General features: G+C 42.0%; 1 protein-coding gene across 1 annotated transcript in view; it reads left to right on the forward strand.

The window, feature by feature from the left end:
* KIF15 (kinesin family member 15) overlaps positions 1-27701 on the forward strand; it is a 65495-nt gene that overhangs the window by 28047 nt on the left and 9747 nt on the right. Inside the window, exons 11-29 of the mRNA XM_026500628.4 lie at positions 593-716; positions 3677-3753; positions 3983-4192; positions 5074-5251; positions 7339-7480; positions 8356-8497; positions 14234-14431; positions 15306-15413; positions 16062-16167; positions 17097-17262; positions 19578-19728; positions 19936-20021; positions 20992-21061; positions 21449-21535; positions 22128-22232; positions 23374-23496; positions 26371-26517; positions 27052-27153; positions 27457-27621. Coding sequence (XP_026356413.1) covers positions 593-716; positions 3677-3753; positions 3983-4192; positions 5074-5251; positions 7339-7480; positions 8356-8497; positions 14234-14431; positions 15306-15413; positions 16062-16167; positions 17097-17262; positions 19578-19728; positions 19936-20021; positions 20992-21061; positions 21449-21535; positions 22128-22232; positions 23374-23496; positions 26371-26517; positions 27052-27153; positions 27457-27621 — 2487 coding nt within the window. The remainder of the gene's footprint in view (positions 1-592; positions 717-3676; positions 3754-3982; positions 4193-5073; positions 5252-7338; positions 7481-8355; positions 8498-14233; positions 14432-15305; positions 15414-16061; positions 16168-17096; positions 17263-19577; positions 19729-19935; positions 20022-20991; positions 21062-21448; positions 21536-22127; positions 22233-23373; positions 23497-26370; positions 26518-27051; positions 27154-27456; positions 27622-27701) is intronic.

Consider the following 27701-nt stretch of genomic DNA (forward strand, 5'->3'; position numbering starts at 1 on the left):
TCATTTCTTTAAGATAATTTCATCAAGAGACATTTCTTTAAAATAACATTTAGTGTGGTAATAAAACAGAAATAGACCTATCCAACCAACTCCTCTCTCTAGGAGGGCTGTTAGGAAATACAGGGGTGGATTCTTTTGGAGAAGGTAGTTTTTGCTAAGCTGATGGAGCTCAGGCCAGCTCTGCAGTTCATTACCCCCTTATAGTGGGCCAAGACAGAGGGGAAGGGGATACTCCTTCCAGAGGGGAAGAGCTGTTTGCTTTTCTTCATGGGGGTGAGGCTGTCCCAAGAAGAAGGCAATGTTAGGTGAACATACCCAGATCCCTGGGTGACCCAGCCCAACAGGGTGGAGCCCTAAGTGGGAGCATACAGGAGGGGTGGTGAGGGGGCAGAGTCTCTGGCTGTAGGTATGAGGCACGGGGAAGGGAGGCTTCTTCCCCACCCCAGCACACTGTGATTCTAGGGGCCTTGTGACTGTGGGATGGAAGTGCAATTTTGTCTGGTGTTTGTCACTCCAGATCCTACAAATAGAAACACAAGATTGTATGACTCAAGAGTATCCTTTTAATATTTTTTAAAAAATTCTTGAACAGGCAGTGGTAAATGAAGACACCCAAGGAAATGTGAGCCAGCTCCAAGCTGAAGTGAAGAGGCTCAAAGAACAGCTGGCCCAGTTGACTTCAGGGCAGTTACTACCGGAAAGCTTTCTGACCAAAGGTAAGAGGGACACAGTGTCCTTTATCCTGAGGAAGACCACGTGCAGATATTATTTGAGAATCCTCTGATGACAGGCACAGTACAGTAAAGCTACCCACATTTTTGAACAAGTGTGTTTGTTTTACTGACATCGGAACATGGTACAGGCATCTCTCAGGGATACTGCAGATTCAATTCCAGACCATTGCGATAAAGCCAATACTGCAATAAAGCCACTCTAATAAATTTTGTGGTTTTCCATGCATATAAAAGTTACGTTTACACAATACTATAGTATATTAAGTGTGCAGTAGCATTATGTCTAAAAACACAACGTACATACTTAATTAAAAAATACTTAATTGCTAAAAATGGTAACCATCATCTGAGCTTTCAGTGAATTGTAATCTTTTTGCTGGTGGAGGGTCTTGCTTCCATGGTGATGGCTGCTGACTGATCACGGTGGCGGCTGCTGATGGCTGGGGTGGCTGTAGCAATTTCTTAAAATAAGACAACAATGAAGTTTGCTGCATTGATTGGCTCTTCCTTTCATGAACGATTTCTCTGTAGCATGAGATGCTGTTTGATAGTACTTTACCCGCAGTAGAGCTTCTTTCAAAATTAAAGTTAGTCCTCTCAAACCCTGCTGCTGTTTTATCAACTAAGTTTATGTGATACTCTAAATCCTTTGTTGTCATTTCAACAACTTCACAGCATCTTCACCAGGAATAGATTCCAGTTCAAGAAACCGTGTTCTTTGCTCATCTATTAGAAGCAAGTCCTCATCCATTCAAGTTTCATCATGAGATCACAGTGATTCAGTCCTATCCTCAGGCTCTGATTCTAGTTCTCGTGCTGTTTTCACCACATCTGCGGTGACTCTCTCCACTGAAATCTTGAACCCTCAAAGTCCTGAATGAGGGCTAGAATCCACTCCATCCGAACTCCTGTCCATGTTGACATTTTGACCTCTTCCCATGAATCACGATTCTTCTTAATGGCATCTAGATGGTGAATCGTTTCCAGATTTTCAGTTGACTTTGCCCAGATCCATCAGAGAAATCACCATCTGTGCAGCTATAGCCATATGAAATGTATTTCTTAAGGAATAAGCCTGAAAGTCAAAATGACTCCTTGATCCCTGGGCTGCAGAATGAATGTTGTTTTAACAGGCATGGAAACGTTTATCTCGTACATCAGTGCTCTTGGGTGACCAGCTGCATTGCCAATGAACAGTCACATTTTGAAAGGAATCTTTTTTTCTGAGCAGTACATCTCAACAGTGGCCTTAAAGTATTCAGTAAGCCATGTTCAACAAATGTGCTGTCATCCAGGCTTTGTTGTTCCATTTCTAGGGCATAGGCAGAGCCGATTTAGCATAATTCTTTTTTTTTTTTTTCTTTTTCATTCAGTAGAATTAAAGTTGATTTTTTTTTTTAATTTAGCCTAATTCTTAAGGGCCCTAGGATTTTCAGAATGGAAATGAGCACTGGCTTCAACTTGTAGTCACCAGCTGCGTAGCCCCTAACAAGAGAGTCAGCCTGTGTTTTGAAGCTTTGAAGCCAGGCATTACTTCTCTCCAGCTGTGAAGTCCTGGATGGCATCTTCCTCCAGTATAAGGTGGTTTCATCCACACTGAAAATCTGCTGTGTGGGGTAGCCGCCTTCATGAATTATTTTCTGGACCCCTTGCTGCAGCTTCTCCATCAGCACTTGCTGCTTCACCTTGGACTCTGATGTTAGGGAGACGGCATCTTTCCTTCAACCTCAAGAGCCAACCGCCGCGGGCTTCAGACTCTCCTTCTGCAGCTTCCTCACCTCTCTGAGCCTTCACAGAATTGAAGAGAGTCAGGGCTTTGCTCTGGACTAGGCTTTGGCTTAAGGGAATGTTGTGGTTGGTTTGATCTTCTATCCAGACCATTAAAAGTTTCTCCGTATCAGCAATAAGGCTGTTTTGCTTTCTTATTATTCATGTGTTCTCTGGAGTAGCGCTTTTCATTTCCTTCAAGAACTTTTCCTTCGCTTTCACAACCTGGCTAGCAGTTTGGTGCAAGAGGCCTAGCTTTCAGCCTGTCTCGGCTTTCGGCATGCCTTCCTCACTAAACTTAATCATTTCTAGCTTTTAGTTTAAAGTGAGAGATGTGTGACTGTTTTTTTCACTTGAACACTTAGAGGCTGTTGTAGGGTTATTAAAGGGTCTAATTTCCGTATTGTTGTGTCTCGGAACAGGGAGGCCTAGGAGAGGGAGAGAGATGGGAAGAGCCAGGCAGTCAAGCAGTCAGAAAGCACATTTATTAAGATCACCATCTTATATGGACATGGTTTGTGGTTCCCCAGATAATTACAATGGTAACGTCAAAGGTCACTGATCACAGACAGATCACCATAACAAATAATAATACTGAAAAATGTTGACGTGTTGCAAGAATTACCAGAATGTGACAGAGATGTGAGGTGAGCAAAGGCTATTGGAAAAATGGTACCAATAGACTTGCTCAACTCAGAGTTGCTAAAAACTCTCAATTGGTAAAGAATGCAGTATCTGGAAAGCACGGTAAAGCAAAGGACAGTAAAACGAGGGATGCCCATACTTTGTAATTGGATACAGATACTATATGTATGTCATATCCGCATATCTGCGGATATGGTGGGAAGGAGGAGTAGAAATAATTTTGAATACTTCATTCCTCACAAGTGCAAAAAAGAGATACTAATTTCATTTAGATTCACTTCTAAGATTTAGTCATGTAACATGTATATGTTTACCAAACAGGATAAAAGAACATTTTTCTTCAAAGAATTGCGAATATGTAGACTGGATTGATTTGAAATCTGTGATCTGGGGACGACAGTCTGATTCTTTTTGATTGATTGAGAGCAGTCAGTCGTAGGCTGTTTTAGCTCAATTCTCGGTCCTAAAATTTGGGAGATAAACATTTTTTTTTTTCCATTTCCTTTTCTTTCTTACTGGATCAATTACAGACAGAGATGAGACTAATTACATGAAGTATTTCCAGGAGGCGATGTTGTTCTTTAAGAAATCCGAACAGGAAAAGAAGGTAGGAAACCGAGTCGGTGTAAAGGGGATTCCAGATATTTTAGGGTTTTGCTCCGTGCTACCTTTCTGAGTGAAATGAAGAGCACATGTAAATAAAGAAAACAAAAACTTTGGGAAATCTAATGTTGCCCTTGAGATTAAGTGTCAAGTTAGTGTGTATTGCTTCGTTTGTGGAAATTCAGGGAGGCTGAATTACTTTTCACATTTAACCAAATTATGAATTTCTTAAGTCTCTGGTAGAAAAAGTTACCCAATTAGAAGACCTCACCCTCAAAAAAGAAAAATTTATTCAATCTAATAAAATGATTGTGAAATTCCGAGAGGATCAAATAATGCGCCTGGAGAAGCTCCACAAGGAATCCCGGGGAAGCTTTCTGCCTGAGGAGCAGGACCGCTTGTTGTCGGAATTAAGGGATGAGATCCAGACTCTTCGGGAACAAGTGAGTGTATGACATTTGCAGGGTTTCTAAAAAGAAGGGAGGTTCGAGGCAAATATAAGTTTGTCACCAAATTCATGTGACTTAATACAGTGGGAAGTGTTTTGAATGAATTCAGCTGACCGTATGATTGCACAACTCCTTTTCCCCCCATTTTCCAAGATGGTAAAATGAAGGGGGACGGCAGGAGCGTGAGATGCTGCATTAGCGCCCCACCCAGCAGGCAAGTGTCCCTTGTCCCTTGTCGTGGTGGGCAGTTGTGGTTGTTTGAATCAGCAGTCTCTTTACCTTGGGGCCCTTCCAACTTCTCATTGCTGGTTTTCCTTTTCCCTGGGGAGGATGGGTAATTAATACAGGCACATCATTAAAAAACAAACAAAAAAACCTGTTTCTGGCTTTTGTATCTTTCTGAGGCTTTCTAATGCATATTCAAACTAATATGGTTATTTTTACTTTTATTCCTTTTCAACACGAGAGGCAATTTACCATACATACTTTTCTGCTGCCCTTTTCACTTAATATATCTTGGAGGGTGTTCCATCCTGGTTAATAGAGTGTTTCCTAATTCTTTGCATCGTGTTAATGTCAACAGCCCCCACTGCACGAAGAGTCGGACGCAGTGAACACCCTTGCATTTCTCTCCTTACGAGCCCATGTCCAGGCGTAAATTGCAAGGCACAGACCCAGATGTGGGATAATGGCGTCGTAGGCTATGCACATACTCCGTGTGGTCAGAAATTCCAGGTTGCTTTCCACGGCCCTTGCAGCCAGCCACTGCCAGCAGCGCGTGCAATGTTCCTAATGTTTCCCCATGGCTTGGCGGCAAACTGGTTATTGAGGAAATGTCTGTCTGTCTGTAAGTCTGTAATTCTTCTATGTCACAGATAGAGCACCACCCCAGAGTTGCAAAGTATGCAATGGAAAACCATTCCCTCAGGGAGGAGAACAGAAGATTGAGATTATTAGAGCCTGTGAAAAGAGCCCAAGAAATGGACGCCCAGACCATTGCCGTACTAGAAAAAGCTTTCTCTGAACTATCTGGCACAGAGAAAAAGGACAAGGGTAAGAAATGATTGTTGTCTGCATGCCTTCTAGGGGCGCGGGGGACACTGTTTCAAAGGGCATTTATATGGCCTCTCAGGTAGGGTCTTCATTTTGTCCTCTAGACCTGGTGTGCTAATTTCTTTAAAAAAAATTTTTTTAAAGATTTTATTTATTTATTCGACAGAGAGCACAGGCAGGGGGAGCGGCAGAGGGAGAAGGAGAAGCAGGCTTCCCACTGAGCAGGGAGCCCAATGGAGAGGCTCAATCCCAGGACCCTGGGATCATGACCTGAGCTGAAGGCAGATGCTTAATTGACTGAGCCAACCCGGCGCCCCCTGGTGTGCTAATTTCTTACATACACACTTAGGCTTTTATGTTACCAAAAGGCATTTTCTAAACTTTTTTCTCATAAATCTCGTAGTAGTGAGTTCTGTAGGCTAAGAGACATATCAACGAAACACCTGTTAATGGTTCTGTTTTGTTGCTAAAAGGTTGATTCAGATATTTAATTTTTATTAAATGTAATTTTCCTGTTTTTTTTTTTTTTTTTAAAGATTTTATTTATTTATTTAACAGAGATAGAGACAGCCAGCGAGAGAGGGAACACAGCAGGGGGAGTGGGAGAGGAAGAAGCAGGCTCATAGTGGAGGAGCCTGATGTGGGGCTCGATCCCATAACGCCGGGATCACGCCCTGAGCCGAAGGCAGATGCTTAACCGCTGTGCCACCCAGGCGCCCCGTAATTTTCCTGTTTTTAAGTATTTGAAATGAAAAGTGCTTAGCTAATCATCACAGATGAATGTCCAGTGGAGATGTTTACCTGTCTGGCTAAGGTGTGTACAGTGCGAGAGGCGTCTGTAGGTCAGGCTCCTGATCCCAGCTCGGTGCTTGCGTCTTGAAGTCATGGGTTCCGGTTATACCCTGTTAGTTATACACTGACCGGCATACACTGTTGTACATTATTTCTGTCTGCTTTTACTCTGTGAAAGTGTTTTAGTTGGTACCGAATCTCACTTATATGCTGGGCAGTTACTGGTGTTAATGCTCTGGGATTTGGCAACAAAGTCTGTGTTTGCCCCACTCTCAGAGAATATTTTCACGGGCTTTTATCAGATTCTGTCTCAGCCTTTGTCATTTCAGATGGAAATTGGTAATAATCTCATTCTGCACTCATAACGAAGGCTGTTTATGTCCATTTTAAATTTTCATTTTGCAAGTCTTCTTCCATTCTGTTATGACTCAATAAAGGAATAAAATTTGGGTTGTGGAGAGACTGATTTTAGATGCAAAGTTAAGATCGGGTTTTGTGTATTATTTCAGCTATTTTTCCCTATAGTGCCCTGTATTTTGTTGGTCATTTTGACCTCAAATAACTCCTTGACTTAACTACCTTTGAAAGGTACTAATGGTCATTTCTTGATCCCATCATCTTTTTAAAAAATTAATTTATCTTTTAAATTTTATTTAAATCAATTTACTAGCATATAATGTATTATTAGTTTCAGAGGTGAAGTTCAGTGATTCATCAGTTGCATATCACACCGAGATCCCACCATCTTCTAAACAAAGATGATTCTCTAAACAACTTTGATGTGATGTTTTCCCACAGTGGAACTCATCAGAACTGCCTTCAACATAACCGGTCTTCTAAGCCATCCTTGAAAATATTTCCCACTAGTTAGATGATCCCAGTCTCTTTCAATTTGCTGCCTTTGCTCTTTGGTTCCTTTCCTGAATAATTTATTGACTGTTCACTTTAGCTGTTAGCACGAATTTCTGCAGTATTGGCCTGTTGACCTTTCACCAGCCTGACGTGTGTTATACTTCATGGTTTGCTCTTTCTCTGATGGAAAAGGTGTTGCCTTCAGTGTGCCCCTACATCCTGGGGCTTCTCAGCTTCTCAGAAACAACTTCCAGCGCACACTGACACACTGCATTGTGTCTTTGTCTCCGGGTGAGCTACAGGCTCTTGTTTTTTAGGGTCGGCTTTCCAACTCATCTCTCATTTTTCCTTCTTTGCTTCAAAATTGATACTTGGCAGAGAACGTAGAAAACGTGTTCTGTTATTTCTGTCTTTCAAAGACCAAGTTGTTTTCTTATTACCAGGTCAACAAGGATTTTCTCCTAAAGCTCCAAAGGAGCCATGTTCATTAGTGAACACCGAGAAGTTGAAAGCACAACTCTTGCAAATTCAGACAGAGCTGAATAATTCAAAGCAAGAATATGAAGAATTCAAAGAGCTAACGAGGTAAAGTGAAAATACACATTCATGCTTAACTATTTCAGTATCTTTTAGTGTTGATTTGTTTCAGCGTTTAACATTGACAATTTAATTGAGCATTTAATATTAATTCTTATATAGCAACTACCTTATTTTGACATGAAGAAAAAGCTCCTTAATATACTTAATGAGCTAGATGATACAGATGTTTTCACGCATACAACAGTATCTGGTTACCACATTTAAATCAACGTTGTTATGAATTAAATCAGAATTTTTAGAAATTACAGGTTTGTTATTATTCTTTATGTTCCTTGTGTAAAAAAAAAAATATATATATATATATATAAGCCACGTTTATAGTATAACTAAGATTAATGCCATCCTAAAATATAAAGAAGTGTTTGTTTTATTTTTTAAAATTTTTAAAAGATTTATTTATTTTAGAGAGAGAGAGAGACAGAGTGCATATGGGGGTAAGGGCCACAGGGAGAGAGAGAATCCCAAGCAGACTCCCCACTGAGCATGGAGCCTGATGTGGGGCTTGATCACATAACTGAGATCATGACCTGAGCTAAAACCAAGAGTCGGATGTTCACTTGACTGAGCCACCCAGGCACCCCAGAAAGTGTTTATTTTAAAAATAACATACCATGTGTGGTATCATTATGGACTAGTAGGGCTTTTGAATTGGAGCTGTACCATTTATTAGTCAAATACTTTAAACTGTAGTTAATTCTCATAGCCATATATTATCCAACTGGGAATTGTGGGTAATCTGAGAATATCTCAGATTTAGAGAGATAAATATCAAGTTATGTGAGAGTATAAACTGTAAAGTACTCTGCAAGTACATGACATTACTTATTACCTGAAATACTCAATTTTTAAATATCCCTTAGGAAAAAGCAGCTAGAGTTGGAATCAGAGCTTCAGTCTTTGCAAAAAGCGAACCTGAATCTTGAAAACCTTTTGGAAGCGACAAAAGCCTACAAGCGGCAAGAAGTTTCTCAGCTGAATAAAATTCATGCTGAAACACTTAAGGTGGGTAGTCTGAAGCAATTCTTCAGTCCTAAGTCAGTTTGATCTCATTTTATCAGTAATGGGGAGACTCTGCACAGATGATCCCCAGATATGCTGGAATCCCTTGCAGGTAGTGACCCCCAAGGTGACTCTGGTCCTAGTGTTCGATGTCTGCTTCCAGTGGTGGGGTGGGGTGGGAAAGAATGCATTATTTGGAATCAGACCTGGGTGCATATTTTAATCTGCCACTAACCTTAGGCAGGGTTTCCTAACTTCTGAGCCTCCTGTTTATGGTCTCCGAATTGGGGATGAGGAGAATGTGATTGTAGGTTTTCTGGAGCAGTAAGTGAGAGAGTAGAGTGCCCGGACCTGGTGGATCTCGGCAGCTGTTGCTGTCAGGTACCGTGTGCTCCCCGCTTGTGGCGGAAGAATAGAAATCCTAAAGACAGACCATGGAAGGATCCAGGGTATCACTAGTGATAACAGGAGGGCTTTTTTACCTAACCAACCATTGCACTCATAAAAGAAAAGTGAACATCTGAGAATGAGGAGAGAAAAGCCAAAGAAGGTAGTGATGCTGATGCTGGTGATTGATGTTTTGTACCAGATTCTCTGAAGGCTAAAAAATCCTTCCTTATACAGCTTAAACTTAAAAATAGGTGTTTATCTCTAATGCTTATTTTTAGAAGTGATATTTTTGGTGTCCCTTTTTAGGAGGCTGCTTTTAAAAGAAACTTTATTCATTCATTTGAATAGGCAATTCACATGACCCGAACTTTTAAAGGTACAAAGAGTATACAGTGACAAGTCTGTCTCTGTCTGCTGTCCTTCCTGCCAACCAACCAAGCCCCTTTTTGGAGGCAATCACTGTCAGCAACTCTTTGGGGGTTTTATTTTCCTTCTTTTAATTTTTTCTTTTTTTTTTTTAATCGAAGTATAGTTGGCATATCATATTATTTTAGTTTCAGGTGTACAACATAGTGATTCGACAATTCTATACATTATGCGGTGCTTACCCAGTAGGCGTAGTCACCATACAGAGTCATGACAGTGTTATTGACGCTAATCCCTATCCTGTACATTACAACCCTGTGGCTGTGGCTTATTTATTTTATAACTGGGAGTTTGTACCTCTTAATCCCCTTCACCCATCTCGCCTATCCCCCCCAACCCCTTCCCTTCTGGCAATCACCAGTTCGTTCTCTGTATTTATGAGTCTGTTTCTGGTTTGCTTTGTTTTTTAGATTGTACATATAAGTGAAATCGCATAGCGTTTGTCGTTTTCTATCTGACTTATTTCACTTAGCATACTACCCTCTAGATTGATCCATGTTGTCACCAATGGCAAGATCTCATTCTTTTTAATGGCTGAGTAATATTCCAGTGTGTGTATATGTGGGGGTGTGTCTGTATATACACACATATATAGACACCCACACATAAATATATCACATCTTTCTGCATTCATCTATTGATGGACATTTGAGTTGCTTACATATCTTGGCTATTATAAATAATGCTACAAAAAACATAGAGGTGCATGTATCTTTTCAAATTAGTGTTTCCGGGGGCGCCTGGGTGGCAGAGTTGTTAAGCGTCTGCCTTCGGCTCAGGGCGTGATCCCGGCGTTCTGGGATCGAGCCCCACATCAGGCTCCTCCACTGGGAGCCTGCTTCTTTCTCTCCCACTCCCCCTGCTTGTGTTCCCTCTCTTGCTGGCTGTCTCTATCGCTGTCAAATAAATAAATAAAATCTTAAAAAAGAAAATTAGTGTTTCTGTTTTCTTTGGGTAAATACCCAGTAGTAGGTTTTTGCTGGGCCATATTATACTTCTATTTTAATATTTTGAGGAACCTCCATATTGTTTTTCACAGTGGCTGCACCATTTACATTCCTGCCAGTGTTGCGTGAGGGTTTCCTTTTCTCCACATCCATCTATCTCTTATCTTTTTGATACCAGCCGTTCTGACGGGTATGAGGTGGTATCTCATCATAGTTTTGATTTGCATTTCCCTGATGATGAGCATTTTTTCATGTGTCTGTTGGCCATCTGGATGTTTTCTTTAGAAAAATGTCTATTCAGGTCCTCTGCCCATTTTTAATTGGATTACTTGGGGGTTTTTTGTTGTTGAGTTGTATGAGTTCTTTATGTATTTTAGATATTAAACTATTATTGGATATATCATTTGCAGATATCTTCTCCCATTCAGTAGGTTGCCTTTTTGTTTTGTTGATGGTTTCCTTTGCTGTGCAGAAGCCTTTTACTTTGAGTAGTCCCACTCGTTTATACCTTTTTTCTTATTTTACACAATGGTAGCATATTATACACATCATTCTCCACCTGGGTTTTTTGGTTTTTGTCTTCAGAGTTTGTCCCATGACTAAAGGGGAAAAAAGAACTTTCCCTCTATTTTGTTTTGTTTTTGTTTTGGCAGCTGCACATGAATCTGTTGTATGGATGTATCATGATATATTTAACCTGGAAAATGCTATTTAAAAAAAATAAAAGTAGAATTTTTTTCTTTGCTCTTTAAAAATGGTGGTGCTTTAATGCTTTATGTTTAAGTGCTTTAAAAGCATTTAAAAATGCTCTTTTAAAATCTGTGTAGGAAATTATTTTAAATTACCTGCAGAACATGGCCAAATGTTTTCTCATCCTGTGTCTGTAGCCCCTTAGCACAGCGGAATTGGAGAGCTTGAAGCACTGCGTGTGGCAGGCTGGTCCTACTTCTTCCATTTATAGGACAGCAAATAAGACTAAGGTGATTAAAAGTTTTACCAAGAGTAGCATAACAATTCAGAGCTTTTGTTGATGTTCATTCTCAATTACTTAAGAGTACTATATGAATACATTCTTCTTGTTTAAAAGAAATGTACATACATATATAAGTTTCAGTTCAAGGTCATTTTGAGCACTGCTGTGGTTCTAATGCAATCCTTCACCTCCCGTCCCTGGGGGTCATTTGTTCTCAGTTTGGGAATCTTTTTACTTAGCAGTTTTTTGGGTGTTTTTTTTTTTCTTTTTTTAAGATTTTATTTATTTTTCAGAGAGAGAGAGAGAGCACAAGCAGGGGGAAGAGGGAGAAGCAGGCTCTCCACTAAGCAGAGAGGCCACCGCAGGGCTCCATCCCAGGACCCCGGGATCATGACCTGAGCCAAAGGCAAATGAGCCATCCAGGCGTCTCTACTTAGCAGTTTTGTACAGTAGATATGCAGGGACGGGGGACAATATGGAGAGTTATTTCATAGATTGTTTTTTTTGTGCTTTGTTTTTAAAAGTAAATGGAATCATCCTACATAATGTTACTCCACAGTGGGCTTTTGTTAACTCTGGGATATGCCTTGGGTCTTCCCACATTAATGAGTACGTAGAGCTCTACCTCATTTTAAGTCTAGGCTTCCATGTTTTGGACAACCCATGGCTTGTTGAGGTGGTTGCCAGTGCGAGTGTTCTTTGGGGGGGAATCTGTGAAGGAGTGGTCATCTTCTGATGTCTCAGCACTGAGGTCATGCCTGCCAGGTGTCTGCGCCGTATGCTCTCCCAGGAGGTGTGGGAGCCCTTGCTGCCCAGTGCCAGCCCCCAGAACTGGCGTTGTCTGCCTCTTTAATGTTTGAGAGTCTGATGGGTGAGAAACGGTATCTTCCGAAGATTTTAATTCTCATTTCCTTCATTTCTGAATGAGGTCACACATCTGTGATCACTGTCCATTTGTGTATATCCTTTTCTATAAAAAAAAAAGTCCATTTTCCTCCTAGTTGTTTGTCTTCTGATTTGTAGTTTTTAACATGGTACTCTTGTGTGTCACATATTGCTGCCAGTGTATTCTGCCATCATGTTGCTTGTCTTTTATCTTTGTGATACTGTTGTTATACAGAAGTTTTAAAATTTTGATATAGCCAGGTTTATTCATCTTTCACCTTTGTGACTTCTTTTATGTATTCTTTTTTTCTGGGTACAGTATACTTCATTAATGGTACATGACAAGGGAGGGCTCCCCAAGACCTTCCCCTGCTCAGGGGTTCTGGGGTGGAAATTGGGTAGAGATTGGGAGATTCTCAGTGTTGGGGGCTGAGTTGGGGCAAGGACTCCCCAGCAGCTGAGGGCCTCTCTTCCTCTTGCTAACCCTGGGTCTAGCCAAATTCATTGTCATACCAGGAAACAAGCTTGACAAAGTGGTCATTGAGGGCAGTGCCAGCCCCAGCATTGAAGATGGAAGAGTAGGTGTCACTGTTAAAGTCGCAGGGCAAACCTGATCCTCAGTGGAGCCCAGGATGCCCTTGAGGGGGCCCTCTGATGCCTGCATCACCACCTCCTTGATGTCATTGTATTTGGCAGCTTTCTCCTGGCAGCAGGTCAGATCCATGACTGACACGTTGGGGTGGGGACATGGAAGGCCATGCCAGTGAGCTTCCCATTCAGCTTAGGGATGACCTTGCCTAGAGCCTTGGTAGCACCAGTAGTTGAAGCAGGGATGATGTTCTGGCAGCGCCTTGGCCATCATGCCACAGCTTCCCAGAGGGGCTGTCCACGGTCGTCTTGGTGGCAGTGATGGCATGACTGTGGTCATGAGTTCTTCCACCATGCCGAAGTTGTCATGGATGACCTTGGCCAGAGGGGCCAAGCAGTTGGTGGTACAGGAGGCATTGCTGACAATCTTGAGGGAGCTGTCTTACTTCTCGTGGTTCCCGCCCATCACAAACATGGGGGCATCAGCAGAAGGGGCAGAGATGATGACCCCCCCGCCCCCTCCTCTTCAAGTGAGCCCTGGGCTTCTCCATGGTGGTGAAGACCCCAGTGGACTCCACAACATACTCAACACCAGCATCACCCCATTTGATGTTGGTAGGATCTCACTCCTGCAAGATAGAGATGGGCTTTTCATTGATGACAAGTTTGCTGTTCTCGGCTTTGAATGTGCTTTGAAATTTGCCGTGGGTGGAATCACACTGGAACTTGTAGACCATGTAGTGGAGGTCAATGAAGGGGTCATTAATGGCAACAGTATCCACCTTGCTGGAGTTAAAAGCAGCCCTGGTGACCAGGCACCTCATCTGCCGCATCTGTTTACTCCGACCTTCGCTGTCATGTCATCGTGTCTTAGGAACGAGGCTGGTACTGCAGCAGAGATGCGGACTGTCTGTTGGATGGGGAGGAGCAGAGAGCCTCTTTTGTGTATTTTTAAAAGGCCCAGACAATCTCAAGGTCATCAGTATATTCTACTTCTTTCACTACTTTTATAATTTTCTTTTTACATTGAGATGTTTAATTCATCTGCCATTTTGTTTTTGAATGGTATGACATAGAGATTTAACTTTGAATAGTCCTTGTTTTTCTCACTAATTTGAACTTTCCGCATGTAAATCACTTTTCTCTATTTTTTCCCCGTGCTCTATTTGACTGTTCATATGCTAAGCACTGTTTGAATGACTGTACCCTTATAATGTATTTTTATGTGGGTCAGGGAAGTTTTCCTAATTTGTTCTCTTTTTAATTGTCTCTCCTTGAACTTTTATTCTTTGAAGTTTGGAATCAGCTTATCAAGTTTCAGTTTTAAAAATCTTACTGGAATTTTGCTTGAGACCACATTGAATTGCTAGACTTGTTTCTACTTGGGCATTTCTCAGCTGCCTCTCAAGGATACTCTTTCCTTTTGATGATTAGAATTTCAATTTTATCCTTTGTTCACACAATTACTAAATACTTTTGCCGTTTTGTTCACGTGTGCTGATGCTGTTTCATCATCACTTTTTGCTGCAGATTATAACTACGCCAACCAAGGCTTATCAACTTTGGTCTCGACCAGTACCAAAATTAAGCCCCGAAGTGGGGAGCTTTGGCCCTGTGGGGACTCAGAATTCCAGTGAGTCAGATGATAATATCTTGAATGAGCCAGTTCCGCCTGAGATGAACGAACAAGCTTTCGAGGCCATTTCTGAAGAGCTTAGAATGGTGCAGGTAATGTTTGATTTTAGAAAACATAAGTAATTAGACATTCATTGAAAACAAACTTCCTTTACCTTTTTAACTCTGTGATTTGTAGTGTTCCAAACCTGTGTAGTATTAAAATTGGGTCTCTAAATATGGGTGTGTGAAGGCCCCCGGCTTCAAAATCAGCCAGCTTTTGCTCTTGTAGTTTGCTCGGCAGTGTTTAGCAAGTCCCCCCTTACAGTCTCCTCCGGCTCTGGTTCTCTCATATGTGAAGAGACCAGTCTGCCACCAGCTTCAGGTTCCAGAACTGGTTGGTATGGCACAGTACTGTATCTGCTAAAGAAAATTAAAATAATTGAAAGAATCTTACCAATCAAATTTTAGACAGTTTTTGGTATATTTGAAAGAACCTGTGAAATGTGCTTGTCTCAGAATTCTGGTGATTGATTAATTGATTGATTGATTTTGGTGATTTATTTTTTTAAAACGTTTTTCTGTTGTCTAGTAAAACTTAGAGTGAACCAGACCACCCTCAAATTGCAAAACTTTGCCCTTTCCAAGGCCTGGAGGCCATCCTGGTGAAGTCACTCACATGCAGCCCTGGGAGAGCTGCTCAGAAGTCTCAAGATGGCTCTATGATTGGACCCATTTAATTTTAATCACCTTTTCCCTTTGTGTTTCAAATTCTCCACTTTGACGGACCACAGTGTGATTCTGAGGCATGAGAAGTCATTCGTGTAGTCTGTTGAAATTGTTTTCTGGCTCCAGACTGGCCTTTGATATCTTTGTCCATGTGAGGTTTTGAATTTTTTTTGTTTTTCTAATGCAGAAAAAACAGTGGAATGTTTGAGAGTTCCATTAAAAAGAATTGTTGACAACTGAACTTTTTGTGTTGCTGCAGGAACAAATGAGTGCCCTGCAAGTGAAGCTGGATGAGGAAGAGCACAAAAACCTAAAGCTCCAGCAGCACATTGACAAACTGGAACATCATTCCATACAGACGCAGGAGGTGAGACCGAGAGCAGAGCGCGGCCCCAGGAAACGTATGAACCAGAGCCTCAATGCGAGAGTATTACGAGAAGAAAATGACTTTGCAAAGCCTTTGTCAAGGCTAGTTTGAGTTGTATTCTTTACAGTGTTACTTCACATACTGCTCTGATAACGACACATACACCCCTAGTCTGAATTCTTTTTTTTTTTTTTTTTAAGATTTTATTTATTTATTTCACAGAGATAGAGACAGTCAGCGAGAGAGGGAACACCAGCAGGGGGAGTGGGAGAGGAAGAAGCAGGCTCACAGCAGAGGAGCCTGATGTGGGGCTCGATCCCATAACACCGGGATCACGCCCTGAGCCGAAGGCAGACGCTTAACCGCTGTGCCACGCAGGCGCCCCCCCTAGTCTGAATTCTAGCTCCCGTCCTTGACAGTGCAAATCAGTCCCTTGCTGTTAGTTCAGAACAAGGCAAGACGGTGGCCCAGATGCTGACAGTGATCCTTCCCTTTGTTGGTCATCCTCACGGTAGTTCATGGGAACAGCCAATTTTCTTCTGTCAGAGACCTTAAACTAGATTTTTAAAACAGACACAAGGTAATGATTTGGAGTGTATCTTAGCACACCAGTATCCCTTTTCCAGTAAATTGATCTCTCTCTCAAAGCTTTTCTCATCAGAAAGAACTGATTGGACCAGACAGCAGCAAGAGCATCTCTCACAGTTGAATGTCCTTGAAATGCAGCTTCGGGACACTCAGACTAAGAATGACTGTAAGTTCGAACAACTGGGAGCTTTGTGATCTGGAAACCTTTAACTCAGTATCTTTTGACACCTATGAATAAATCTTGCCCCTATGTTTTTGGTGGGTTGTTTTTTGTTTGTTTTTAATTAGATGACCAGACTTGAGTTTGCATGACAGTGGTAAGTAATAGTGATCTGTCATAAAGGGGAATTTGCACCAGGACAGCTCGCAAACAAGTGATTGAACTATGTTGGCTGAAAGTTCTCATACTGCTTTGAAAATGAAGTGTCTTGAAATCATAAGATGAATAATGTTTTGATAGTAACAAAATAGAGCATAAATTAGGTATTTGTATATATCCGTAGAAGTGGGAGTATCACTTGATTCCCAGTTTTTTTTCAGTTTATTTCTCCTTTCATCAAAGCGTTTGCGGCAGTTTATAATAAAGCTAAAACAAAAGACAGCCATTGTGTTTTCTTTGATCTAAAGAATTACCTAATTTTACCTCCACTTGGAGTTTCCTTAGGAGACCAGAAGTGTTTAACCCATTTTGGAAAGTTCTGGTACATTACCAAGGAATTTTCAATAAGTAAGATTAGGTAGCTTAAAATATGCTAGGTCTCTTGATTTCTTTCCCTTACGTTAAGTTTCCATGCACGTGCTACAGGAGAGACGCAGAACAGTCAAGTGACCTGCAAATCAGGGACAGGTGTTAGCGCTTCCCTTTTTTGTAGAAATATATCAAAAATCCTAAGGGGAAGGAAGAAAATAATCTCTGTGCTCCTAGGTACCAACCACTTGGTTGTTTAACATCTTAACTTAAAATTGGTCTCTTCAACTTGTTTTTGCTGTTGGTGTGAAGATACCCATCAAACTTATTTGCCTACTTTGTAAAAAAAAAAAAAAAAAAAAAGATATAAAGAAACCTGTTGAGGATTTGTTTTGTTTGTTTTTTAGTTTTGAAAAGTGAGGTGCATGACCTGCGAGTCGTTCTTCATTCTGCAGACAAGGAGCTGTCTTCCGTGAAACTGGAGTATAGTTCATTCCGAGAGAGTCAGGAGAAAGAACTGAGTAGCCTTTCTGATCGACACGCGCACGCGCAGCTTCAGCTGGATAGTGTCAGGTAGAGTTGTTCTGTGATGGTGTCCCGTTGCCTGGTTGGCCTGCAGCCCAGGCCTGCTCGCCGTGCAGGTGCTATAAACCATTACCCAAACCAGTTAAACGAAAAGGTAAATTACTGGCTCCCAATACTGGGGAGGTCTAGAGGTGATTTTGGTTTCAGGAACAAACTAGATTGAATCTCAGAAGATGTTGTCAGTGCACGTGCTCTCTGTCTCTGCCTGTTTCTGTCTCTATCTCTCCCTCTCTCAGTCCCTGCTCTGCTTCCTTCAGTACGTTGCCCTTACTCTGTCCTACTGAGGGCCTGCTTTTATGTGACAGGGAACAGATTGCCTCAGACAGCTCCATATTCTATCTCCTAGTATAACGACTCCTGCAACCAAGTCCTCTCCCCAGAAGCCATGTAGCAATGCCAGGGAAAATTCGAATTGGTCTTGCTGGAGTCATCTGCTTACCTCTGAACCAGTCACTCACCAAGGGTTTGCGGTGGTAGAGGCCCAACATAGGTGATGCGCCTTTTCCAGAGGGAAAGTTACGCTCTTACTAGAAGAAGGGGGAATACAAAGCAGACCAAGTCAGTAGCTGTCACTGTTGTCCACAGTAACTCGCCAGAGGCTGGTGGTCAGTGCTAGTAACCTTGAAACAAAGGGATGACAGGTATAAGTTGTTTGTTTTTACTGTTCTTTTCCTTGCTCATTTCAACCTTTTGTAAAACCATTTTGTTTTTGATGCCATCTCGTGGGTCCATGGCAATAATTTAATAATGGACATCTGGCATGTGATACCGTGAGTGTGAGAGACGTGGCAATGGTTTAACTCTGCAGCTTGTATGTGTTTTCTGCATATATAAGGAATTAAACTAGAGGAAGAAAACTTGAGATCTGCAGACCAAATCCATCCATAGACATGTTTTTGCTGGGCCTGCCCAATGTGGTTTTAAAAAGTTTAACATAGCATTGTCAAAATTGAGAGGTTTCTTATAAAAATCCATCTTTTAGCATCCTCTGAAAATCCTATCCCTGCCATGTAAATGACTCGTTTCCCATAAGACAGGGGCATGTGCCCAGTCAGCACGCCCTCCACTGCCCCTGCGCTCTTTCCCCAACACCAAGGCTCTGGCCAGTGGCCATTTGTCATCCCTGGTGCACTGTTGTTTTTTTTGACACATGACATTTGTTTTTCACGTCTGAATCCCTCTCATCTTGACTCTGTCGTAAATTAATTTTGTGTGATTTTTTTTTTTGGAAAAGATCACTCCACTAATCTCACTGGATTTTCATTTCCTCCTGTTTATATGTCAGTCGAACTAGATCTAAAGTGTTAAGAATCCACTGTATTTGACTACGTACTGAAATTCTGTCTTAAAATTCACGAGCATTTACACGCTGTTTAGATATGACTTAATTTTCCCCAGTGTCTCAGGTTTAACACTGAGTGCACCACTCTGTGGGCTGCTTGTACCTGAGAAGGCCCCTTCATGAAGTAGCACGATACCGCTGTGTTTCTTGAATCATTTGGCTGCTTTATATATACACAGTTTGTATCGTAAATACACACATCCCCCCTCCCTCCCGTCTATTGTCTTTATGTCTGTCTTTAGCAACTGATTTATACCACTGTATAATTTGCTGCTTCTGCCCTGCTTTCAGTTAGTAAAACAGATCCCCGTTTAATGATCTATGTATAAGCTGGGACATCTGTTTCGGACGGTGCAGAGTCAGGTCCATTGTTTATGAGTTGCGTCACAGCATGTGCGGAGAGGAACGAGGGGTTGAGAACCTGGAACGTAGGAAATAACAATCTTATGAATTAAGAGATAGTTCTGTCTGAGGGAGTTTACTCTCGCTCAAGTCAAAGCCATATTTGCCATCTTAAAACCTTCCTAGAGTTGAGAGAATATGTGATGAATGGATAGAGGTGAGCTGTCAACAACACTGCCTTAATGGCCAGTCCCCAGCTTACATGAGGGAGGGTTAGGTCCGGAAGCCCCTAAAATGAATCCATGATCCTAAGCCGCCCATTAGTGACACATGTCCAGTTGAGACCACGGGAGGAGGAACGACGAGGTAGACAGCTACAGGCTAACATGCCCACCCCGTCTCTTCCATCCCCATCACCCTGCTCTGTAGTCCACTGTGTCTTATATGTTTGTGCACTGTGGACACTCCACATGGGTTCATGAGGAGCTTTACATCCGTCAAGGCTTCTGTAAGTTGGGAACGGTTTGTAGATGGGAGAACTGAAACTACCGATAATCCGACTAGCAGAACTACATTTAATGTTTATATTTACCATTGTAAAAATGTTTTCCTGATAAAGATTAGAAAAGGAAAAGCTTCTTGAGAGCAAAGCCTGCCTACAGGATTCCTATGACAACTTACAAGAAGTAATGAAGTTTGAAATTGACCAACTTTCAAAAAACCTCCAAAACTGCAAAAAAGAAAATGAAACTCTGAAATCTGATCTGAATGTAAGTTAAGAAGGGTTCTGGTTATTGGTGCTTTTGTCCTGGATGTGTGATTGTTCCCTGGAGCACAGGGCAAGGCCTGTTTTGACCTCTTCCTAACTTCCTGTCCTGGCCCATCATGCCTGCCAACACAGAAGGTACTTGATGTGCTTGTTGACTACACGTTGCTAGTAACAATTACTTAAAATCTGATATGACATTGTCTTTTAGAATTTGGTGGAGCTTTTTGAGGCAGAAAAAGAACGCAATAACAAATTATTATTACAATTTGAAGAAGATAAAGAGAACAGTTCTAAGTGAGTGTTATTTATCTTTTCCGTTAGTTGACTAGAATATCGTTTATTACCACGTTAACTTGAGTTATTTTTTTTTTATTGCGGATACCCTGTAAAGTTATTTTTTTTAAGCATTCTAAAATGAATATCAGATTCTTTTGTGTAAGAGGGTATATAGAGAAACTTATTCGGTAACCTGTGGTACTTTGGAAACGAGTAGCAGTTGGTGGTGATCAGAACTTAGGGCCTTCTCTAAATAAATCACAGTAATTTTATAACTGGAATGGGGGGACTGATTTTTATTTCTGTCTCTACTATTCTTTTTCTAGCTGTTCTGTTTCTCCCTTGGTCTCCTAATATGAATGCCATTGTCTTTCTTCCCACTCTCTCCGAGTTCTTTCCCTTGTGATCTCTGTCAGTCTCGGCCTCAGCCAAAGGATGATCATTACTCGAGTGAGAAGAAATCGCGTTTGTTTATTCAGCAGATCCTTGTAGAGTTCTTAGTATGACTCAGATTCTCCTCTAGGCCTGGGGGTACAGGGGCTTATATATCTAGTGGGCATACATCCTAGTTGGGAAACAGTTAACATTTAGTCGTTTGTTCATACACTAGGTGATATCCAACAGGCCAGGCACTCTTCTGGTAAATGCCAGAACATTTATTTTCAGGTAAGACAGTGAACAAAATATAGCCGTCCCCGTGAGTTTCACGTTCTAGCACAGAGAGAGAGGTAATAAACAAGCGCTTATGTCAGCAAGTCCTAAGTGCTCTGAAGAAAAAGGAACTCGTAGCACAAAGATGGGATGTTCTTTAATAGTTGTTGAAGAAACAGGTAGACATCGGACTCCTGCTGAAACACAGCGCCTAACACCAAGTGTGTGCCATGCAATGTGCCGTTGTAGTTCACTGAATCTCTTCTCTACAAACATACTCAGTTCCTGTTTCCATGGGAAGAAGTCATGAGTAAAAAAGAGCATTCTTTTCTTCCAGAGAAATCTTAGAAGTTCTTGAGGTCGTGCGTCAGGAGAAACAGAAAGAGATGGCTAAGTGCGAGCAGCAGGTGAGTGACCTGTGCTCTAACTCTAGTATTTGAGGTCTGTAACTTCTGTTCCTGGTGTCGGAAGAGGAGTATGAGAAATACGGTTTCAGCTCTCAGGTGTCAAAAATTGCTTATAAAAAGAAGGACTTGTTGGTTGGTTGTATTATTTTTGAAGTCTTGTTTTTCTAACTCCTAGATGGCTATGATCTTACTTTGTTGGTGGTCCCCTGGAGGAAACCCACAAAATCATCACCTTTTAACCCAGCTTCTCCTTTTCATGTGTTATCCTAGTGAGCACTGTATAATGTGAACAGCAGATTTCATCTCCTTTTTTTTTTCTGTGTGTGTGTGTGTGTGGTTAACTTTGTGATTTAATTCTTTTTCTAAAAATACTTCTTTTTCCCATAGATGATAAAAGTACAGAAACTGGAAGAGAGTTTATGTGCTACGGAGAAAGTAATCCGTAATCTAGAGAAGTCTAGAGATGCTGACAAGGTTGGTAGAGGCCAAAGCTGCGTCCCTCTGCATTGTCTTTATAAGTGATACTTTAATGGTGGCCCAGTGTCCTGCCCCCAGGGGGACTGGTAGCTCGCATCCATAGACACTTAGGCCTTGTTCATCTTCCGAGGTTGCCAGAGAAGGAAGTCTTCCATTTAAGTTAATTCTCCACGTAACTGCAAGAGCAAACTGCTCTATCGCTTCTGATGGCACTGTGTCTGAAACATTCTGCGCCTTTTAACTAGGATGCTGTCAGTAGGACCCTCTCTTGTTGGCTCTGAGTCCCATAATACAAACTGACTCCCTGCTGTTTCATAGTAAATAAAATATGTATGTGCAAGTGTAAAATTGGGCATAAATTCCTTATATATGTACCTCTAATTCATTCAGAAAAACCAGAGCAAATGATTCAGTAAAATAGTATAAAGCCATTAAAATATAAATTGATAATAATCTAAGGTGACATGTTTTGCTAAAATAAAATTGACTTCTCTTATTGTCATTAGGAAAGACAAATTATTTGTTGTTTTAAAAATGTTCTCCTCCTTAATGTCATTGGGTATGAACATATTGTTTCTGTCCTCGTCAGGAAGTGGTAGCTGACCTCATGAGCCAGGTCCAGGAGCTGAGAACATCGGTCTGTGAGAAAACAGAAACCATAGACACCCTGAAGCAAGAACTGAAGGACATAAGTGTAAGTTCTGTCACTGACGAGATGCCACACTTCACAGATTCCTCAAGAGTTTAACAAATGCTCCACCAGAAAAAAGATTTCTGTGGTCACATTGGTTCGGCAATGCTAGTTGAAGTTCCACAGGTTTCTGGATTTGCAGAACTTAACAGAGCCCCTACTATAACAGAGCCCCTACTATGTCCCCGTGCAGTGCGCCTCTGGGAGGCAGCACAGGCTGCGGCCTTGCCCGGATGGCCCCCACCGGGGAGCAGTGTTCTGTGTGTACCGGTTGGGAACTGCTAATCAGAAATAGACCGGCTGTGGTCTGTGATAGTTAAGGGTATGTGGTGTTCCTTAATTGCTTCAAGAAAAAACAATGACACATTTTGGTTCAGTTCAGAGACATTCACATATAGTGAGCTTTGCCCCTGTTGGACTTTCTGACCTCAGCAAGTAACTACGTTCCTCAGGTAACTACTTTCCCTTGCGCATATCTAAGTGGAATGTTGGTGCTTCCTCCTCTCTTCGGTCAAGGTGAAGGTTTTTGTCCACGTTCCTCATTCCTCTGCTACAAAGGGAGCCTGCTGTTCTCCACATTTGTTTGCTAAAGGCAGTCTCCTGATAAAGGTGTGATAATAAGATGGGGCGCCGGGCTGGCTCAGTCAGTGGAGTGTGCGCCTCTTGATGAGTTGTGAGTTTGAGCCCCACGTTGGGTGTAGGGATTACCAAAAAACCAAAACCCAAAACCTGGATGTGTTTTCACTGGTACCTATGGGGCTTTTTGATGTCTCTTCACCATTCGGGCACTTACTCTTCCATCCGTTTATCCAACAAGTAGTTACTGAATGATTTGTGGTAATCTCATCGTCACCTTGGAGCTCAGACTCCTTGTTATTTTAATCTAAAAATAAACACAGTAGGGGCGCTTGGGTGGCTCAGTGTGTTAAGCCTCTGCCTTTGGCTCAGGTGATGATCTCGTGGTGCCGGATGGGGATCAAGTCCGGTGTTGGGCTCCCTGCTCAGCAAGGGGTCTGTTTGTCCCTCTCCCTCTGCCCCTCCCCCTGCTTGTGCTCTTTCTATCTCTCGAGTAAATAAATAAAATCTTGAAAAGAAAAACACAGTAAAGCAGACAGCTCTTGGATCATAACTTTCTTTTTTGCAGTGCAAATACAACTCTGCTTTGGCTGACAAGGAGGAGAGCAAAGTGTTGATTAAGAAACAGGAAGTGGAGATTCTGGATCTGAAAGAAGCCCTTAGACTGAGAATACTCTCTGAGGACATAGAGGTAGATGTTAACACAACCGGACTCTTTTCTGGCTCTTTCCCTTGTCGATGTTGATATATATATGCGTGTGGGGAGGTTACTAATAAAGAAATAGAGGGCTTTTTGAAAGAATAAGTCTTAATTAGAGCTGTTTCCCTAGGGTAGTTAGGCCATTAGTAGGTAACATTAAAATTGTTATCTTTTATCCAGTTGATTGATTTTCATTCATTTGTGCTGACACCTGGTAAGTTCCTGGAACTGACCGTCTTCTCGAAGGGGAGCAGAGTGGAAGCTGTGTTTACTCAGTAGGGTGGCAGCAGCAGGGGGCAAAGAAGGGGCTGGGCAACACGTTAACCTCAGGCTTGGCTCTTGTGTTTTAGCTAAAGTAGGTTTTAATTTTTTTTGTTGTTGGTATACATTTTTCTTTTTTAAATATTAAGCCATGCTGTTGTCACATGGTTCAAAATCCAAATTATATAAAGCAGTTATATAATTATATAAAACATTCCCTCGTGTTATCCTTCCAGAGACATTTTAGGCAAATCTCATATACATTTAGTTTTCCTTTTTTCACACGGACAGTAACCCACTGAGTATACTGCTCTGTGGTTGCTTTAGAAATAAAGTTTTCTTGGGGTGCCTGGGTGGCTCAGTTGGTTAAGGTCATGATCCCAGGGTCCTGGGATGGAGCCCCACATCGGGCTCCTCGCTTAGTGGGGAGTCTGCTTCTCTCTCTCCCTCCGCCCCTCCCTTGCTTGTGCTCTTTCTCATGCTCTCTCTCTCTCTCAAATAAATACATAAAGTCTTTGGAAAAAAAAAAAGAAAAGAAAAAGTTTTCTTGCTAAACTATGCTACCCATGAAACAAACTCAACAAATTGAGCCCACCTACCATACATCCTTGCCTGGCTTGGCATTTGGGAACGGACGAATGATTGAAACACTGTTACTTACCTCAAAATATGCCATCTAGATTAAGAGTTAGTTGTATTTAGGTGTAATCAATGACCTGGGAGCACAGGAAGGGGAGGAGGGGAGTGATTATGCTTGGAGAATTCCAGAGCGCTTCCCAGAGGAGATAAGACTTGTACAAGACTTTGCTGGGGGAGGGAAGCTTGGCAGCTGTGGGTGTTTGTGGAGTGGAGCGTCCCCAGCAAGGGGGGGTGGTGGGGCATGTCCGGCTGGAGGTGGGGGAGTCTGTGTCACGGAGGGTCTCGAGGAACATGGGCTGTATCTTTTAGGAAACCAGGGTGGTGTGGACTTTAGCCCAGGCCAGAGGCATTGAGGCCGGGCCCAGTGGTGCTGGTGGGGATGTAGGGCGAGTTAGAACTGAGCAGTGCCTCGGAAGTACTGCCGACAGGTGCCGGTGCCCAGAGGACAGGTGCTGTGGCGGCAGGAGCAGTCAGAGTGGCCACCAAGGGCGGCAGCCACAGTGACCGAAGCTGGTTCTGTTATACCCCTGAGATGGACGAATAGAGGCCTAGAGCGAGTTAGTGAAATACATTTTATACACAGTAGTTTTGAGCGTTGAGAACCTGTGGGGATAGATATCCAAGGCCAATATACCCAGTAATTTGTAATTATGTCATCCTGTAGCCCAGAAGGGACTCGAAGCTGCTAACATATATACAATCCAAGGAGATTAAAAGAGGGGTAAAATCCAGGAAAAGGAAGGTGAGACTAATAATAAGGGAATAATAAGTAATAACAGGGGTAAAATCCAGGAAAAGGAAGGTGAGACTGGTAAATATTAAGATCTAAGGAAGATACGCAGAGAAGGGTGATGACTTCCACTTCCGGTGAAGCTTGCGTTCAGCCTTTGGGGAGCTGGTCTGGTAATACCCAGCTTTCATTTTTTTGCACTTTTAGAAATTAGCCTAAAGAAATGATCTAGATGTGAGAATATGAGGCATATAATAGTGAAAAATTCAAATCAGCCAAAATATTCAGCGATGGGTTGAACTGTGGTGCATTCATAAGATGAAGTCGAGCCCACCCCAGGAAAAATGATAGGATAGAAGAGTGAATACATGGAAAAATGTTCGCGGTACATCGGGTATCTATGTGTGCATGTGTACCTGATGTATCACATTTTCCCACGCACTCGTGGCATATCATTTACATGCGTACACACATATACATTATTATTGTATGTGACGTGTACATAACATATATGTACGTATCTCTATATTATAATATTGCACATGTTAATTCATATGTAGTTATATAAGTTAATATATATATGTACGTATACGCACGCACATTTGGAAAGTTAGAGTGAGCAGATTCTGCTCTAACTTGGTAGGGCTTGCATGCTGTGTACATAGGAATTAGGTATGCAACCCACAGGACACTTAATTCTCTCTGCCACTTTCCATCAAGCTACTCCCCTGAAACGATGACGGCCTATGACTATGTATCACTCTCTGGTGACAGCCCAGCCCCTCCCCCAATGGGCTGAGGGCACTCATCTTTACAGCTCTTTATCTTCCAATGTATAAATGACTAGAGTCAATTGGTCAGACAGCGGGTAAGGACGAGACCTGTATCTGGAGTCCTCCTAAGGGAAGAGTGATCAACTTTGAGATCCTGGGGGTGAGGGGAAAGGTTCGATGTTGGGGGAAAGAGGTAGAATACAATCAAACCCCAATAGGGAGACCTGTATGAATTGCCTGTAATATTTCTCTTTAGACCCGTTCACTTAAATATTAACTGCTTGGTTTGCTTTGGAATGGATTCGCCCATAAACAAAAAAAAAAAAAAAAAAAAAAAAAAAAAAAGTTCTTTCTTAAAACTTCCTTAACTTTTAAAATTGCACATAGCAGTGATTTGCAAATCCTTAGTGGAGTACCCAGTTAAGAAAGGACTCTTCCTTTGTGGGGATTGTCCCCTGACAGAGGGATATGCTCTGCGAGGACCTGGCCCATGCCACTGAGCAGCTGAACATGCTCACGGAAGCCTCGAAGAAGCACTCGGAGCTGCTGCAGTCCGCGCAGGAGGAGATGACCAGGAAGGAGGCCCTGATCCAAGAACTTCAGCACGAGGTGAGACCCAGGGCCTCGGCTCCTCCAAGAGGAGGCGCTTAGGTGGGTCGGCTGCGCTGCGGGCTCTCAGCGACTTGGCTGCTTACATGGGTTCTGACTTGCTTGGCTGCCTCTCTGCCTACCCCCGGACCCCCAGCGTGCACCAGTAAGTTCTAACCTCTGGGGCAAGGTTATGGCTTACTTTTGTCCTCTTGTTGGCTTTTGTTTTATATTTTATTTTCCCCACATGACCCTTTGATTACCTGTGAAGCTTAAAAAAGTTTTTTTAAACACTGTAAATAAAGTCTGGGAGAGAGCAGGAGACGAGAGGGTCAGAGAGCAGCAACCAAGGTGCACAGACGTTTACAGCTGTAAACATTGCTGTGGTCTGGGCTGCTTTTAATACCTTACTGCTTTTCAGGTTATTACTGAAGTCCTGACAAAATAGCATGAAGTCTGTATCCTCCTACCTCGGGCAGCTTGCCTGTTCTAACAGGACCATGGGCCCCATATGATTTTCTAACGCATCATCTCGCCTCTGTTCAATTTTCCCAGCTGAACCAGAAGAAGGAGGAAGTAGAACAGAAAAAGAATGAATATAACTTCAAAATGAGACAGCTCGAACACGTGATGGATTCTGCTGCCGAGTATCCCCAGGTACTTGTCAGAAAAAGAGCGCGCTGCGGGAAAGAATGAAGTTTCGTGGGTGATAAAAGTTTGGAAATTACGAAGACCGTAGCTTCGTTTTTTTGTTTAGAGAGAGAGATTTTCGCCAACACCTTTTCTGCTTTTTGCTTGATGAAAAGGTACCGGTGTTTTGTTTGTTTTACTTGGACAGGAATTAGAATAATAAGGTGAACAGCTGAGTGTTCTCTGTGCGCTTGGCATATACATTTACAGTGAAATCTTTGTGAAACCTCACTTAATCGAGTATTCAGATGACATTTAATTTTATCGTAGAGCCCTAAAACACCACCTCATTTTCAAACACATTTGGCAAAACTCCTGGAAACACAAGAACAAGAGATAGAAGATGGAAGAGCCTCTAAGATTTCTCTGCAACACCTTGTAACAAAGCTAAACGAAGACAGGGAAGTCAAAAATGCTGAAATCCTCAGAATAAAGGTAACTGGATGATTTTTTTCCCATAAACCTAATCTTTAAAAAGAAACAGTATCCAAAATAAATGAGTAAAATAGTATCTT

Source organism: Ursus arctos, unplaced genomic scaffold, assembly GCF_023065955.2.
Source record: "Ursus arctos isolate Adak ecotype North America unplaced genomic scaffold, UrsArc2.0 scaffold_14, whole genome shotgun sequence".
Taxonomy (NCBI): Eukaryota; Metazoa; Chordata; class Mammalia; order Carnivora; family Ursidae; genus Ursus; species Ursus arctos.